Source organism: Periplaneta americana, chromosome 3, assembly GCF_040183065.1.
Source record: "Periplaneta americana isolate PAMFEO1 chromosome 3, P.americana_PAMFEO1_priV1, whole genome shotgun sequence".
Taxonomy (NCBI): Eukaryota; Metazoa; Arthropoda; class Insecta; order Blattodea; family Blattidae; genus Periplaneta; species Periplaneta americana.
The window spans coordinates 37,304,498-37,321,676 of record NC_091119.1 but is presented as its reverse complement, the minus strand read 5'-3'; the positions used below and the strand labels follow the sequence as shown (position 1 = coordinate 37,321,676).

Genomic DNA, 17,179 nt, shown 5'->3' with positions numbered 1-17,179 from the left:
GTTATACTAGGAAGATTAGGTTTGTTCCAGCAAGCAATTCAGAATATGTTACGAACTAATATCGAACATCTTTCGACACATGTGCTAGTTGAGTGCATTCTCAGAACTAGTTCGGGATTTTACATTACTGGAACATTTCTTCTCAAATTAAAATTATATTCATCGTTCGAACTTAATTCGTTGTAAGATATATCACTATCACCTTCCAAATCACTCATGATCGACCATTTTTTTAAATTTTAACCTTCCCAGTCTCAAAACATTTTTAGCCTCAACCTCAGATTAAGCCATCTGTGCATACATCAGCAGTATAGAATTCCCAGTTCTTGTTCTTAATCGAGAACCAATTTCACTCACTGTGAACGAATTCTAAAGCGTATTGGAACAGGGAACCGAGAGTTCAGAACCGGTTCAGAATCAGTTTGTCCAGGACGAATAGAAGGAATAGTGTACGCACTCAGCGAGTTTACACGGGTCCGCTGCTTGTGGCGCTTCTATCGCTAGGCTCCTGACTTGGAGGAAGTTCACAGTTCTTGTTATGCTAAACATAGTCCTTTTTAAAAGCAAATTTCTACCATTTAACCCGTCTATTCGTAACTTTAGGAATACCTGCATAGTCCCTTATTCATAATTAATAGCCTTCTCTCGGTTAATACTATTATGAAAGTTCGTAACAGAAAATACAATGGGATCTGAAACGCTATGAAAGCGATAAGTTCAGTATTTAACAAGTTGCGAATTCGGGGACAGAAAACTCCACAAAATGTTAAATAAAACCAGAGTTGAAAGATATTTTACGTGCTTATAAATTAATTAAATTACTCACCATATGAATGATTAGTTGCCTGCTACTTTCGAGAGTTTGCGAGATGACTTGGCGGATTTACGAGCTTGTAATTCTCTTCGGATTTCATTTGTCCTGAAGAAGAATTGGCACTTTAAGTAGTGGTAAACCAATTTAGGAATAATATCCATGATGTGTTCTCTGCAACAACCTGTCCCGAAGACTGGATCGTAAGAGCGTCAATAGTGCCAAGTCAGTCATAGAAGATATCACCGCATATTGCACTCGCTGAGCTAATCTGTTCTTTAATTTTCATTTCTGTTTGAAGAAGTGCGTCGTACACAGCTTGGGAGGGATGGGTTAAAAAATTGATGTTCCTGCCGGATCCGTAGTCCTTGATTTGGGTGGGAGCTGCACAATGTTTAGACACATTACTTTTCTGTCGAAGGGAATGGACACAGAGGGTACACGCAATAAACTTAGAGGAGTGATTTACGACATAACCTGCCACATGATACACTAAAAATCTGTCAATCAACACGGCAGGAATGGTATTTACCAACTCGGGCACAGCACTTTCCCAGCCTTGACCATGCATTTCTTCACAAAGAACAATTTTTTTATTTTATACAAGTTTCTACAGACTTCTTAACTGCCTTGTTACGTAACAATGTCTTTTCTCACTATTTCTACTGTATCCCAATCTACAACCCAGAGCAAAACAGTACGGCATTTTTGCAATTATTTTGTAAACCACCACACAATATTCTTTTGTCACTGGTTAATTCAAAGCACAACAAATTGAAGACTTTCTTCACAAACCCAAACAACAAAGCATACTAACAACCCCTAACAACTTTCACCATTAAACACGCGCGAAGTTGTATTTTCGAGGTGTCTGAGACCTCAACAAACGATGGACTTTAGCGATCGAAGTGCCACTAGTTCTCAGGTCCACCACCTACAATGAGAGAACATAGGAGTGCGTACACTATTCCTTCTATTCGTCCTGGTTTGTCTTGTTGGAATGCACATTGAGCTACTGCGCTACTGAGAATTGATTCTGAACCATGCTGGAATAAATCTATCATATAAATTGAAATCAGTATAGCCTAAAAAAACATAACAGCAATCCATTAGATGTGGAAGGTTATCTTTATTGACATTTCTGTGTAATGAATGTGGCTTAAGCTCGAATTTAAATGATTCCTATATTATAGAGAGCTACCAGTATAGCTCCGGTGGCAGGCATGTTTTCCTGCTGATCCGGAGCTGTGCTCGGATATGTGTTCAATTCCTACTTGGGCCATTACCTGACAGGATTTTTTACTAGATTTTCCCCAACAGTAAGGTGAGGTACAGGTAATTGCATAACTAATCCTCGGCCTATCACCAACTTCATTGACGCTAAGTGATCTGTTAGCTGACATAGCATCATTAAATAATCGACTAAGAAGAAATGTTAGACGAATTTAGTATTTCTAAATTTAGAAAGGCGTACAAATTGTGAAGTAAGGTTGTATTACATTCAATGTCAATGATTGATTCAAAATTAAACTTTTCCTTCTCACTCCTACCATGCTCCAAGGACCCTACTATACAGTGTGAACTGTAACTAATGTAATTAATTTCAGGGGGTTATTCTTTGAGATATTTCAAGCAAAAAGTTTAATACGGTTTTCTCGTTATTGCTTCCTATTGGAGATAAAAATTGATTTATATGAAACATTTCATTGTGTGTCTTGGGAAAGCCACTGATTTAATTCCCAATATGGTTAGTCAATTTAAGAGAGCGGTGTATTATGATAATAAAAGATGAAAGAATTTTAGTTTTGCCTTTCAAATGTGCAGAAATTTGATCTGAACAAATGTAACTTTTTGTTCTGCAAAAGAATTTTACAATGTTACATTTGTTCGGTTGATATTTTGACACATTTAAAAGACAAAAACTAAAATTCTTTCAATCATTTATTATCATAATACACCGCTCTCTTAAATTGACTAAGCATATTGGGAATTAAATCAATGGTGTCCCCAAAACAAGTTATGAAATGTTTCACATAAAACAATTTTTATCTCGAAAAGGAAGGAAAAGCGAGTAAAATTGTGTTAAACTTTTTTGTTTGAAATATCTCAAAGGAAACCCCCCCCCTCCCCCCGAAATTAATGACATTACTTACGATTCACTCTGTATATGACTTTTGTCAGTGTCTTACAAATTTTAAAATCCACTGAGGTGCCTTTGTGCGTTTTTGTGTGTGTGCACATGCGTGATTTATAATTCAGTTTTTTTTTTTTTTTTTTTTTTTTTTTTTTTGCATATGATTTGGAGTTAGTAAGAATACAGAAGTTATGTGCATCATCTAAAGACAAATTTTCGTAGTGGCAAAATGGAATATTTTGGTGGGTAAAAATATGTTGGAAAGTTTTTCTCGAGATTTTTACATTTATCCTATCATTAGTTTAGTTTTATGAAATCTTTGTCTACTCACTATCATGCTTGATGGGAAAATGATTGACCTTGCCAGGTGTCACTGTAGTAGAAAATCCTCTTGGACATACCTGGGTAGATGCGTCTTCATATCTGCCAAGATACTTGAGTTCATAAAACAAGAAAATATGAAAGCAGAAAAATAGAAATAACCTTGTAATAAAAGTGACAGTAGAAATCTTGGTATTATACTAAAGAAGGTGAGAGTCAGTTGTTAATTTCATATTTTTACATGCAAGTACTGTACATAGAAGAATGTCTTCATATCTGATCAGTAGAGCCCAGATGTTAGGCAAAATGTCATTTTTAAACTAAGTGTATGTATGAAAGATCTATTAGAGATAAACATGTTTCCACACATTTGGGGACGATAGGCCCAATTTTATTTTGCCTTTTTTTTTTTTTTTGTCTATTTTAGCTCCTGTTGCCTATTTTAAGGTTAAATGCCTTTTTTTTTTTGTCTTTTTACGTCGTTATTGTACATTTTCTATATTTTTAATACATTTAAAATAAACTGCACATAAATTATATCAAAAAACAAAAAAGAACAGTTGTACAAATTAAAAATATATATTCACCTCACACAAATATTTGCTGAGAATCTTATTCTCCAGCAATACATGTGTTTCCAAGAAGTCGTAAACTTTTCTCTTCTACCGATTCCATCTTTTATGTCACTTAACAAAGATGTTTGAACGGTATAACCTTCAGTGCTCAGATCACTTCATGGTTTACCAGCGAAAGAAAGGAGATGAGGGAAGTATTAAAAGCAAGTCTCCAGCTCCCGTTACTGTTATCGCTTGCATGCACAAGTCAAGCGTACTTTGAAGTCTCTAATCCCTTCTCACATCCCTCTTTTTGAGACAATACACAGTCGGTTTTTCCTGATCTCTGAAAGAAAGTAGAGACAGTCCTTCTGAAATAAGTTGTTTTGAGTTTGCTCCAATCACTTCAGTAGAAGTAGAAAGATCTTTTTCCACCATGAAAAACGTTCTCTCTGACAGGTGGCTCACTATGACAGTTGACAACTTAAAAAAGCTTCTTGTTGTGACATATAATCAAGGAAAGTGAGTACCGTATGGGATAGTTTATTAAGTATTTGTCTATTTTTTGTCTGTTCCCATGAATGATAAATGCCTATTTTAACCAAAATAAATGCCTAAACATGTGGGATCTACTGATCAGGCATTTGAACTGATAACATGAAGACAAATAGAAATAGAAGGAGGAGAATATAAATAGCTTTATAATAGCAGTGATAGTAGAATTTTTTGTTGTTGTTTTCTAATGCCAGGCATTTGACAATAAAGTCATTTGACCTCTTGCACTCCAATATTTTTCAAAGATATTATCATGGTCAGCCACTGAAGCACAGATTTTGAGGTGTTCCGAATCCATTTCTTGGTTTGAGTTGCACAATGGGCAGTTATACCGCCAGCATTCCATTGTAAGATGTTTAGTTGATTCTGTACCATTAAAGTAGTCCCCGCGCGGAGATCCGATTGGGGGACTATTTTACCTCCGGATAATTTTACCTTAATGATACTCATTTCATATTGGAATTTAGTAGAATTTGTGTGTTGTGCTAAAAGGGAGAAAAACCAGTTGTTAATTTTATTGTTACATCCAAAGTAACTACAAGAATATCTTCATATCTGACCATATACTTGAACTGATAACATGGAGGAAAATAGAAATAGAAGGAGAAAAATATAAGTAGCTTTATAACAACATTGATAATAGAATTTGTGGTATTGTGTGAAAAGGTGAAAATCAATTGTTAATTGTTTTAATGTGCTTGAATTATGTTTACAGTGCATCAGGCACGGTGTACACTGCTATTGAAACGTCTACTGGAATGGAGGTAGCTATCAAACAGATGAATCTGTCACAACAACCCAAGAAGGAGCTGATTATCAATGAAATCCTAGTGATGCGAGAAAACAAGCATCCGAACGTAGTGAATTATCTAGATAGCTATTTAGTTGGGGAGGAATTGTGGGTAAGTGCAAGTTATCACCCATTGGTCAATAAGAGGTTATCTAGAATGATATATATACATCTTGATTACACAACTTTTAACACTGTATCATTTCGGAATATGTATGATAGGAACTTTCTTGTGTTAAATTTTTAACATACCTTGTTAACATGTTTCGACCTATTTTCTGTCATCTTCGGAACTGGTCGTTGTTGGTCTTGGCACCTCTTGTTTCCTGTGTGGGTGCGTTCGTAGTATAGAGTCAAAGAGTGTATGTGTTTTGAAATTGAGTTGTGTATTGAGAATATCGTTGGGGTGTGTTTTCGTGTGTCTGTATATTTCATATTGTTCTAGTGTGTTGAGTTTCTGGCTTTTTGGTTGGATGTGCAGTATTTCCATATCTGTGTTGATGTTTCTGTAGGTATGGTTGGTATTTGTGATGTGTTCTGCATATGTGGAGGTGTTTTGTATTTTTGTTATGGCTGTGATGTGTTCTTTGTAACGTGTTTGAAATGATCTGCCTGTCTGTCCTATGTAGAAGTTGTTGCAGGTGTTACATTTGAGTTTGTATACGCCTGTGTGGTTGTATTTGTTTGTTTGTGTTGAGATGTTTTTGCAGAGTGTTATTTGTTCTGTATGCGATGTTGTAGTTTAATTTCTTGAATGAGGTTGCAATTTTATGTGTGTTTTTGTTTTCGTATGTTAGTGTGATGTATTTTTTGTGTTGTGTTTGTGTTGTATTCTTCTGTTTTTTTTTATTTTTTGGTTTTGTTTTGTCTTACATATTATGTTGTCTATTATGTTAGGGTTATATCCGTTTTTTTGTGCTGTGTATTTGATTGTGTTTAGTTCTTCGTTGTAATCCTGTTGGTTCATTGGTATGTTGAGTAGTCTGTGTACCATTGTTCGGAATGCAGCTTGTTTGTGTTGTATGGGGTGGTTGAATGTGTTGTGTATATGTGTGTTGTTGTTTGTTTTCTGTATACTTTGAATGTGTGGTCGACCTGGTTGGTGAGTTGGTATAGTGCTGGCCTTCTATGCCCAAGGTTTCGGGTTCGATCCCGGGCCAGGTCGATGGCATTTAAGTGTGCTTAAATGCGACAGGCTCATGTCAGTAGATTTACTAGCATGTAAAAGAACTCCTGCGGGACAAAATTCCGGCACATCCGGCGACTCTGATATAACCTCTGCAGTTGCAAGCGTCGTTAAAAAAAAATAATAAATAAATTGAATGTGTGTTTGTTGTCTACGTTTGTTATTGTGATGTCTAGAAAATTGATGGATTTGTTGTTTTCAATTTCTAATGTGTAGTGTAGCATTGGGTGTATTTTGTTTATGTGTTGATGTAGGTTTTGGATCTGTTAAGTATTATTGGAACCAAAATTGTTACCAATTTGACTTTGTGATGTAGGTTCCAATTGCATCTTAAATCAAAATGAAGTTATTTTATTTATTGTTTGTTAAACGATCCCTCCAGCTATCCCTCTTACTTATTTGTCTGATTCCACAATCTTTCTCAGTATCATAACTTAAATACTGGGTCACAATATGATAACACGCTAGAAATATCACTCCACACATCATCTCTTTATTCTTCATCTTTCACTGTTGCTACTTCTCATTACTGGAATTCTCTGCCGCCTGAAGTCAAGGGCTGTCGAACTTTAATTTCTTTTAAATGTAAATTAGAAAAAATATCTTATGATGAGTTGTCAGACCTAACTCGTTGCAAATATTTAATGCAATGTATTCCACTGTATTTACTTTTTTGTTTCTTATTTTTATTGTGTAATCATGTAAATCGTGTTTATTTATCACTTAACACCAATATGTATCCCACTGTGTTGTTTTTTATTATTATTTTTTTATTATTAGTCGTATTTTTGTATTGTATACATGTTATTCAATTGTCGGTTTCTGATTTAATTATGTGAACCCCACTTACTTATAATCTAATACTAATATGTATTCCAATATGTTTATTTTTATTTTTACTGTGTACATTTTTTATCGAATAATCAGCTTCTGTTTTTGTGTAATTCGTAATTGATTCTAACAACATTAATATGTATTCCACTATGTTTATTTTTATTTTATGAGGTAAATTTGGTAAATTTTTATGTAAATATCTCTTTTGGTCTCATTATGTACCTAAATCGTATCAGTATGTAATTACTTAATTCTGATCCAGTTGTATGTACAAGCAAGTTGTATGTAAGCAAGTTTTAATCCTGGCTGAGTGTAAGAGAAGGCCTTACAGCTTTAACTCTGCCAGGTTAAATAAAGCCATTATTATTATTATTATTATTATTATTATTATTATTATTATTATTATTATTATTATTATTATTATTATTATTATTATAATTATTATTGTTTCCATTATAGGTTGATTGTTATGACTAGATACTTTAAGTATTTAATTCCTATCTGATATTTTCATTTCTTTTACTGTCAAGTAAAGATAGCAAATAACAAAATGTAAAAGCTGTCTTGTGGATTTAACGGGTCATGTATCCCAATAATAATAATAATAATAATAATAATAATAATAATAATAATAATAATAATAATGATAATGATGATGATGATGATGATGATGATAATAATTGATGATGATGATGATGACGATGACGACGACGACAACAATAACAATAATATGGATGCTTAATGCAGAGCATTACAACTTCTTTTAGCTATAATTAAATACATTTACATAATATGAAGGGGTGAGAATGAGATAGTCCAAAGTCACAATTGTAACAAAAATGGTTTTCTGTGCGATTTCAGTTCTTACACATATGGGGGAGGTACTAGTAAAATATTATAAAAATTACTCAACAAATGACATAAGAATATACTGAAGAAATTATGATAGGCCTACCGCAGCTAATAGCATTGGACTAAATTTTAACAAGCTCTCCTGTAAAATTTTGTCTGTGTGGCTTAGGACTATATCATTCTCACCCTTTCATATATTAGGAATACTTTATTTCTGTAACTGTAATTGTTAATGTAATTAGTTTGAAGTTAATTCTTTACATCATAAGTCTGCAATGCTATGGAAAAATTTTAAAATTATGTTTTATTTAATGTAGGGTGACCAGATTCACATCGATAGAAAAGAGGACAAAAGCTTCAAAAAGGAAGACATTGTTCGAAAAAAGAGGAGAGAAAATATGTACTAGATTTAGGTTTAGGCCTATATTATACTATAAATTACGTCAATATTTTATTACAAAATATTTACAGTACAGATTTAGGCTTATATCATACTTAAAAGTATGTTAATATTACAAAAATAATTATGATAAAACTTAATAATAATGCTTTTACAGTTTGCTACATATGAAAGTCAAGGCAACTGTAATCATTAAACAGGACAGAAAATATCTACCATATTTAGATTTAGGCGTAAGCCTATATTATATTTAAAATTATGTCAATATCTATTTTATTACAATATACTTATGATAAAACTTAATAATATAAAATGATTTTACAGTTAACTACATATGAAAGCCAAGGGAACTATAATTATTATCAAAATACATAAAAAGACCGCACAAAATATGAATTTAATATTATTTTGTATGCAAAGAGAGTTATTATCGTTGGCAAAGAGTATGTTCTGTCGATACTGCTGGAAAAATTACTTGAAAAAGGCGTTAAATCAGATAATTTCAAAATATCAGACATACAAGTTATGAAAAGGAGGACATTTCTTGATTTTTAAAGCCCTAAAAAGGAGGCAGGAGTTCTCTTACATGCCATTAAATCTACTGACATGAGCCTGTCCCATTTAAGCACATTTAAATCCCATTGACCTGCAACCTCGAGCACAGAAGACTAGCGCTGTACCGACTACACCACCTAGGCTGACGCAATGCTATGGAAATGTCCTGGCAGTACACACAAGAATGAATCACTAAAACTCCAATCTCAGCAAAGCACAATACCGATTAATGGGTTCAAACAAGCTTCTAAGTGATACCAATAAAGATAACGTACATATGGAGAGTTACAAATTGAATAAGTTTAGAGATCCAAATTGAAAACCTTTGCTGATGTTTTTATTCTTCATTTATTTATTTATTTATTTTTGTTCATTTTTTTGCAAGAATAGTTGGAAAATCTGCGTTATCATAAAATAACAGTGTTACTTGAAAGAGTAGATTGTACTGTTATACATATATGTATGTACTGTTATATATATATATATATATATATATATGACATGATTGTTGGTTGACAGGTTGTTATGGAGTATTTACCAGGCGGGTCCCTAACAGACGTCGTAACTGAGACGTGTATGGATGAAGGACAGATAGCCTCTGTATGTAGAGAAGTTCTTCAGGCGCTTGAGTTTCTACATTGTAATCAAGTTATTCATCGGGACATCAAGTCTGATAACATCCTGCTGGGTTTGGATGGCAGTGTTAAATTGAGTAAGTTCTCTTTCCTTCTACATCCCGTTGTGTTTTTTAATGTGTGTTAATACATTCTACTTTAATAGCCAGAATGACTCATCCTGTCTACGACTTTTCATTTTATTTTTTTTTTTAAGTTGCTGTACTTGTTGCCATCAATAATGGCTGATGAACTTAAAGTACGGTCACATATCACTACTTTTGCTGTGCAACTTTTGTGCTGCAGCTGCAAAAGTTGCGTGTTGTGTTCACACATGAGCCAAAAGTAGCATGCTGCAAGTTACTTTTCGAGCTGTGCAACCCGAGTGCTGCAAAAGTTGCAACTGGAGGTTGCGAGACTGTTCACACACAAGGTGCTACTTTTGCAGCCGCAGTCTAGCTGCAGGTGTGTTGACTTTTCAATATACATTTTGTGGTTATGTTCGCATTATTATGAAACTCATGCAATAGCTTACTTATTTGCTTTTCTGTCCTAACTAATATTCAGAAATTGGCATTATTTTTACTATAAAGCTATTAAAAACGCCTATGTAGTTAAATGATAACCAACAGAATATTCGCGTAATCAATGTTGGCAACCCTCCTGTTTGAAACTACACTACGGAAAATTTAAAAAATGAATTATATTGTCAGCAAATATACTCAGTATGTGTTGTACATTTAGTAACTGTTACAAATCATTTATTTTTATCACATCTAACATTAAAATATATCCAAACAATGACAGTATCATTGGCACATTTGGGTGGCAACACTGATTGCAACCGCAGCAAAAGTTTCAACAAAACTGATATAAAAATGCTGCGACTGCAACCCTGAGAACCCTGTTCACATGTCGCTACTTTTAAGCTGCTCACAGCATGAAAAAGTAGCGGGCAGCAGGTTCAGCAGCCGCTACTTTTCGGGTTGCACTGTTGTTCACACGTCGCAGTATGAGAGTTGTGCAGTTTTTTTGTACTGCAGCGCTGCAAAAGTATCAGTGTATGACCGTACCTTTAATATGCCAGATGGAGAAAAGAAAGGTTGCTACTGGAACAAATTCTGAACTTGAACCATCCCTTTTAATAACCTCACTGTATTAGATTGTACTGTTATGGTGTCATTCTATATTTTATTGCATACTGCAGATAAGTTCTTTCCTATGCACATGAAATTCAGATTTTTTTTTTTACATTGACATCAAATGTAGTCATGGCATGATTGTATGAAAGAAGGTTTTTGCCTTTATGGAGGCACTATTCTGTAAATTTCTACAAAGTATGCAGTAATATTTTACAAGTAAATATGTTTGCAGCTAATACAAATTAGAAAAACTGTGTTCCACAAAAGCTGTCTGTAAACTTGTATTTTTGTATTTACTGTAGTATTTATTAGTTACAAAAGACGTGTTATTCTGTTCCGTAAATTTACAATTTAGTGTTAGTAAAATCTATGTTACATATATATTCCCTACAAATAAGTGGAAGGTGACACTTTTAAGTGTTCTTGATATTTTATAGAGTATATTTACATCAACTGATTTAAATATATTGCATGTTTGCAGTTATGAAAGTATGATGGAGTTAATGAACTTTTCCTCTTATTTAGAGAAATAATATGATACATGGCTATGTTTTTGAACAGATTATGCAATATCACAAGCTTTACAAGACACAGGATATAGATACATTTACATGTACAGGAAAGCGCTGTCATCTAGACATCGTCTATTGACTGTGTAAACTATACTTCTTACTTATTCATCATACCACAAAAAACCACTTCCATTTGTTTGCAGTGTTGTACCCTGATTTTGGAACCTGCAACTACATACAGTAAAATCTCTCGTAACTGGCACCTTTGGCTGACAAAAAAAAAAGTTTAAATCTGCCATATTGCCACAATCTGAGCCGTCAGTTTTGCCACATTAGGAAGTTCACACGAACTATCATTTTCAGTGAATATTCGAACTTAAAATTACTGTGTTATTTGTGTTGTGTGATGTGTTTTAATAAAGAAAATGCACACAGTTTTTATGTTTATTTAATTCTAAGCAAATGATAGAGAAATAAGCTTCACATGGCTGCAGTTTCAACATTTGGCACCATGAAGTACGAACTTTTCTTTGTATATACAGGTATTTATTCAATTATCCGGCAAAATCTCGTATCCGGAACTAGCCTGGTCCCTTTGGTGCCGGTTAAGAGGGATTCTACTGTAGTTCCAAAACATCAAAGAAATCACATATCACTGAAAAATCAACTGAACCACTGTGCAAGCCAGAAATTTCTTATATTATATTTATAAATTAAAATATAATGTACATAGTTACTAATTATTATTATTTTTTTCAGCTGATTTCGGTTTCTGTGCGCAGATTTCTCCGGAACAGTCGAAACGCACAACAATGGTAGGAACGCCATATTGGATGGCTCCTGAAGTGGTGACACGCAAGCAATATGGGCCTAAAGTTGATATATGGTCCCTCGGCATTATGGCGATTGAGATGATAGAAGGCGAGCCACCTTATCTAAATGAAAACCCTCTCAGGGTAAGACACTGCATTGCATTGTTGTCAGCAGTAGACCTCTGCATTCTCATGAAAACAACCGATCAAAGCTCACCTATCAGCCTTTGGTGTGAAGAAGGCAGCTGGATAATGCTTTGCTTGAGTGCACGGATCAGTTGAAGCTTTTACTCAGTTGTGAGCACTTGAGGTTGTTGCACTACAATTACATCACCTTTTAATGTCTGATAGTTAAAACAGCCTACCATTTTGTTTTTATTTCTTTCTTTTTTTCTTTTTTTTTTCTTTTTGGTAGGTTATTTTACGACGCTTTATCAACAGCTTAGGTTAGTTTTTATTTCAGATAGCATGAAAAGCAGAGAGTATTTGAACATTTAGATAAGAAAACATAATCTTTAAATAACACATTTCGTTAAATGAAATAATGGTTTATATTATCAATAATGTTATTCAAAATCCTTCTTGTCAAACTCATTATATCAGCAATGAAAATGTTCAGTGTAGCTTAGTAAATATGTGATTGCATGAAAAGAACAGAAATTTTGTGGTGCATCCCACATTTCCTTAAAAGCAGACATAATTACTCTCAGTCACAGTATTTAATAAAAACAAACCAAATCTACATGTTCATTTTACTTAACATTTTACGATAGTGTATAATAAGATATGCTTAATTGCAGGCAAGTGCATTTGAGCAATCTTGGGTCATTTTTCATTTACTGAAGGGCATCTACAATCTGATGCTGCAATTCTTCAGCTGTGGTGATATCTGTTGTGTAAACTAGGCTTTTTGCATAACCCCATACAGAAAAATCCAAAGGATTTAAATCCTGTGAACTATGTACAGATCCTCCTCTACCTAGCCACTATTCACCATATCGTCTGTTTAGGTATCGTCTCATACTTAGTAGGAAATGGGATGGAGGAAGAGTGCGGCAAACATACAAAACATGAATGTTGCCACTTTAGGGTATCCAAAAGCAAAAAGAAATGGCATTATCTCATAAACCAGGGCTGGGCACATTACGTGATTCTGAGAAATGAACGCTGTGTGCTTTAAAGAGCGGGTCTTGTGAGCGCTGTGACGTATGCATACTGTACATCATTCATTATCGGTGCAGTGGTGACTCTGCAGCACGATGGCAAACTTTGAAGACGGAGCTTCTGCTCATACACTAAAGCGGCCCGCTACTCCCAATGCTTTTAATGTATCATGGGAAGAGGAGTTCTTTTTCATAGAGAGCAGTGGATTAGCAAAGTGTTTAATTTGTCATAAAACACCCCAACTGATTAAGAGTTCAATATCCAACGACATTATTCTTTACAACATGCTACTGAATATGACAAATATGTTGGTAATGAACGCCATAAATTAATACAACTAAAAAAAAATGTTTTTTAGTTACATTATATTAGAATATCTATTTGATATTTATATTGCATTATAAGTTATTATACATTAAGTAATATATAATTTTAAATTATACAAGGTCGCAGTCCTGTAAGGCCCGGGTGGCGTGGGTCGTGTAATAAGAAACTAAAAGGGAGAGGTTAAACTAAGGGAAAGAAGAAGAAATTATACAAGTATTATGTTATATCAAAGTATAGTACATTACAGTTTATGATATATCATATCATATATCATATCACATCATATTATATTTCTGTAATCCTTTATTACATATGTTTATATTATTAATACTTTACCATTATGTCTAATTGTGATCCTTTATGTTTATATTATTAATAGTCTACCATTATGTAGTTGTTAAAGCAGTGTGCGTATGGGTTATGTAAATAAGCCTAATGATTTGTGTGTGTGCATAGAGCGAAGTTTATTTCATTAAATTAATAAGAGTGTTATAAAGTCTGTACTGTACAATGGAGTGGTGTAATATCCTTATAAACTATTATGTACTGACAGACTGAATGAATAGAACAACCGTGGTCTTGTTATATTAATGCAGGAAGGGAAGGTAGCTGTAATGCGAGTCCACCACTGCGTGAGCGTTCTGCTCTGGCTTGCCTTGCGGAGCGAGAGCAGCTCTGGCAGGCTAAATGGAGCTGCTCTCATGCCAGGCCCTGTCATAAACTGTTAATTTACACACCCATGTTAACTGAAACTTTTTTGCTTCTGTTCATTTCACTTCTCATCCCTAAATTTTTTACCATCACTTTTGAAACATACTGCATATGTATATTAGTGCATAGTCAGTCAACTCGGCTCAAGTTTTTTATGTAATAATATGTTGCAGTCCACCACTGATTGAACTGTAGGCTAGTTTAGAACTGGACACCCCTCAGTGACAGTGATAAACAACCCCGCATGCCCTCTTGTTTCCCCCATTCATCTTGTTTCTCTTATTTCCTTTGTTTCCATTACTACTACTACTACTACTACTACTACTACTACTCCTGCTGCTGCTGCTGCTGCTGCTGCTGCTGCTGCTGCTGCTGCTGCTGCTGCTGCTGCTGCTGCTGCTGCTGCTGCTGCTGCTGCTGCTGCTGCTGCTGCTGCTGCTGCTGCTGCTGCTGCTGCTGCTGCTGCTGCTGCTGCTGCTGCTGCTGCTGCTGCTGCTGCTGCTGCTGCTGCTGCTGCTGCTGCTGCTGCTGCTGCTGCTGCTGCTGCTGCTGCTGCTGCTGCTGCTGCTGCTGCTGCTGCTGCTGCTGCTGCTGCTGCTGCTGCTGCTGCTGCTGCTGCTGCTGCTGCTGCTGCTGCTGCTGCTGCTGCTGCTGCTGCTGCTGCTGCTGCTGCTGCTGCTGCTGCTGCTGCTGCTGCTGCTGCTGCTGCTGCTGCTGCTGCTGCTGCTGCTGCTGCTGCTGCTGCTGCTGCTGCTGCTGCTGCTGCTGCTGCTGCTGCTGCTGCTGCTGCTGCTGCTGCTGCTGCTGCTGCTGCTGCTGCTGCTGCTGCTGCTGCTGCTGCTGCTGCTGCTGCTGCTGCTGCTGCTGCTGCTGCTGCTGCTGCTGCTGCTGCTGCTGCTGCTGCTGCTGCTGCTGCTGCTGCTGCTGCTGCTGCTGCTGCTGCTGCTGCTGCTGCTGCTGCTGCTGCTGCTGCTGCTGCTGCTGCTGCTGCTGCTGCTGCTGCTGCTGCTGCTGCTGCTGCTGCTGCTGCTGCTGCTGCTGCTGCTGCTGCTGCTGCTGCTGCTGCTGCTGCTGCTGCTGCTGCTGCTGCTGCTGCTGCTGCTGCTGCTGCTGCTGCTGCTGCTGCTGCTGCTGCTGCTGCTGCTGCTGCTGCTGCTGCTGCTGCTGCTGCTGCTGCTGCTGCTGCTGCTGCTGCTGCTGCTGCTGCTGCTGCTGCTGCTGCTGCTGCTGCTGCTGCTGCTGCTGCTGCTGCTGCTGCTGCTGCTGCTGCTGCTGCTGCTGCTGCTGCTGCTGCTGCTGCTGCTGCTGCTGCTGCTGCTGCTGCTGCTGCTGCTGCTGCTGCTGCTGCTGCTGCTGCTGCTGCTGCTGCTGCTGCTGCTGCTGCTGCTGCTGCTGCTGCTGCTGCTGCTGCTGCTGCTGCTGCTGCTGCTGCTGCTGCTGCTGCTGCTGCTGCTGCTGCTGCTGCTGCTGCTGCTGCTGCTGCTGCTGCTGCTGCTGCTGCTGCTGCTGCTGCTGCTGCTGCTGCTGCTGCTGCTGCTGCTGCTGCTGCTGCTGCTGCTGCTGCTGCTGCTGCTGCTGCTGCTGCTGCTGCTGCTGCTGCTGCTGCTGCTGCTGCTGCTGCTGCTGCTGCTGCTGCTGCTGCTGCTGCTGCTGCTGCTGCTGCTGCTGCTGCTGCTGCTGCTGCTGCTGCTGCTGCTGCTGCTGCTGCTGCTGCTGCTGCTGCTGCTGCTGCTGCTGCTGCTGCTGCTGCTGCTGCTGCTGCTGCTGCTGCTGCTGCTGCTGCTGCTGCTGCTGCTGCTGCTGCTGCTGCTGCTGCTGCTGCTGCTGCTGCTGCTGCTGCTGCTGCTGCTGCTGCTGCTGCTGCTGCTGCTGCTGCTGCTGCTGCTGCTGCTGCTGCTGCTGCTGCTGCTGCTGCTGCTGCTGCTGCTGCTGCTGCTGCTGCTGCTGCTGCTGCTGCTGCTGCTGCTGCTGCTGCTGCTGCTGCTGCTGCTGCTGCTGCTGCTGCTGCTGCTGCTGCTGCTGCTGCTGCTCACTAATTTTAATGCATAGTATTCAACAAATTGGTTAGCAAAGTATACGTCCATGTCTGCTGTTCGTTACTGCACTCTGTTGGCAGCGCGCTTGCTTACACGTAGGATGGACAACATGACAACATTGCTCCCCCTTCTCTGTATGCTGTCAAGTCGGAAGTAGTTTTGGTCACACCATAGTTAGTTGGAGCTCTGCTGTAGTCAGAGTATCATTTGTGGTCGTCATATTGAAAGAAATTAGCTTGTTAACAGTTGCAATTGTAGTTTGGTAATTTTAAAATCTAAAATTAATATTCTCATGCTGACATTCTTCCTCCATCTGCTAGTCTATGATATGAAATGGAGTGTTTTATATTTCAGGCTCTATATCTTATCGCGACCAATGGGAAACCAGATATTAAAGAAAAAGAGAAGCTGTCTCCCATCTTCCAGGATTTCCTGGATCAGTGCCTAGAAGTGGAGGTGGACAAGCGGTCACCTGCATCTGAACTGCTCAAGGTGAGTACATAAAACAAATCCCTTCAGCATTTTAAAGTGCAACAGCGCACATCAATTGGTCTGTATGTTGCTAAAGTCCCGTCGCTCTTATTTCCGGCAGCCAATCACATTGCAGGTCGGCTACATTTAAACATGTGTGTCTTGTGATTCACTGCTGATGACGTTATGCACTTCCTAAGGCTCAATAAATACTTAATATAATCGCCCGCCATTTTGGCTCTTTCATTGGCGTTCGCAGAAAACACACGAGGATGTTATTTGCCGCTTAATTACAGTACATTTGATTTATTATCATAGCTGCGGCATAATAATGTTTAACGGTGCGGCAAATAGATTCCTTGTCTGGTAGCTGGGCAACGAAAGAACGAAAATGGTAA

At 37.6% G+C, this 17,179-nt stretch overlaps 1 protein-coding gene across 3 annotated transcripts in view; it reads left to right on the top strand.

The window, feature by feature from the left end:
• Nucleotides 1–17,179, top strand: part of Pak (serine/threonine-protein kinase PAK 3-like protein) — an 86,986-nt gene that overhangs the window by 62,910 nt on the left and 6,897 nt on the right. For all 3 annotated transcript variants that reach the window (XM_069820334.1, XM_069820332.1, XM_069820335.1), the window contains 4 exons: nt 5,091–5,277; nt 9,512–9,704; nt 12,020–12,216; nt 16,665–16,802. In XM_069820334.1, coding sequence (XP_069676435.1) covers nt 5,091–5,277; nt 9,512–9,704; nt 12,020–12,216; nt 16,665–16,802 — 715 coding nt within the window. The remainder of the gene's footprint in view (nt 1–5,090; nt 5,278–9,511; nt 9,705–12,019; nt 12,217–16,664; nt 16,803–17,179) is intronic.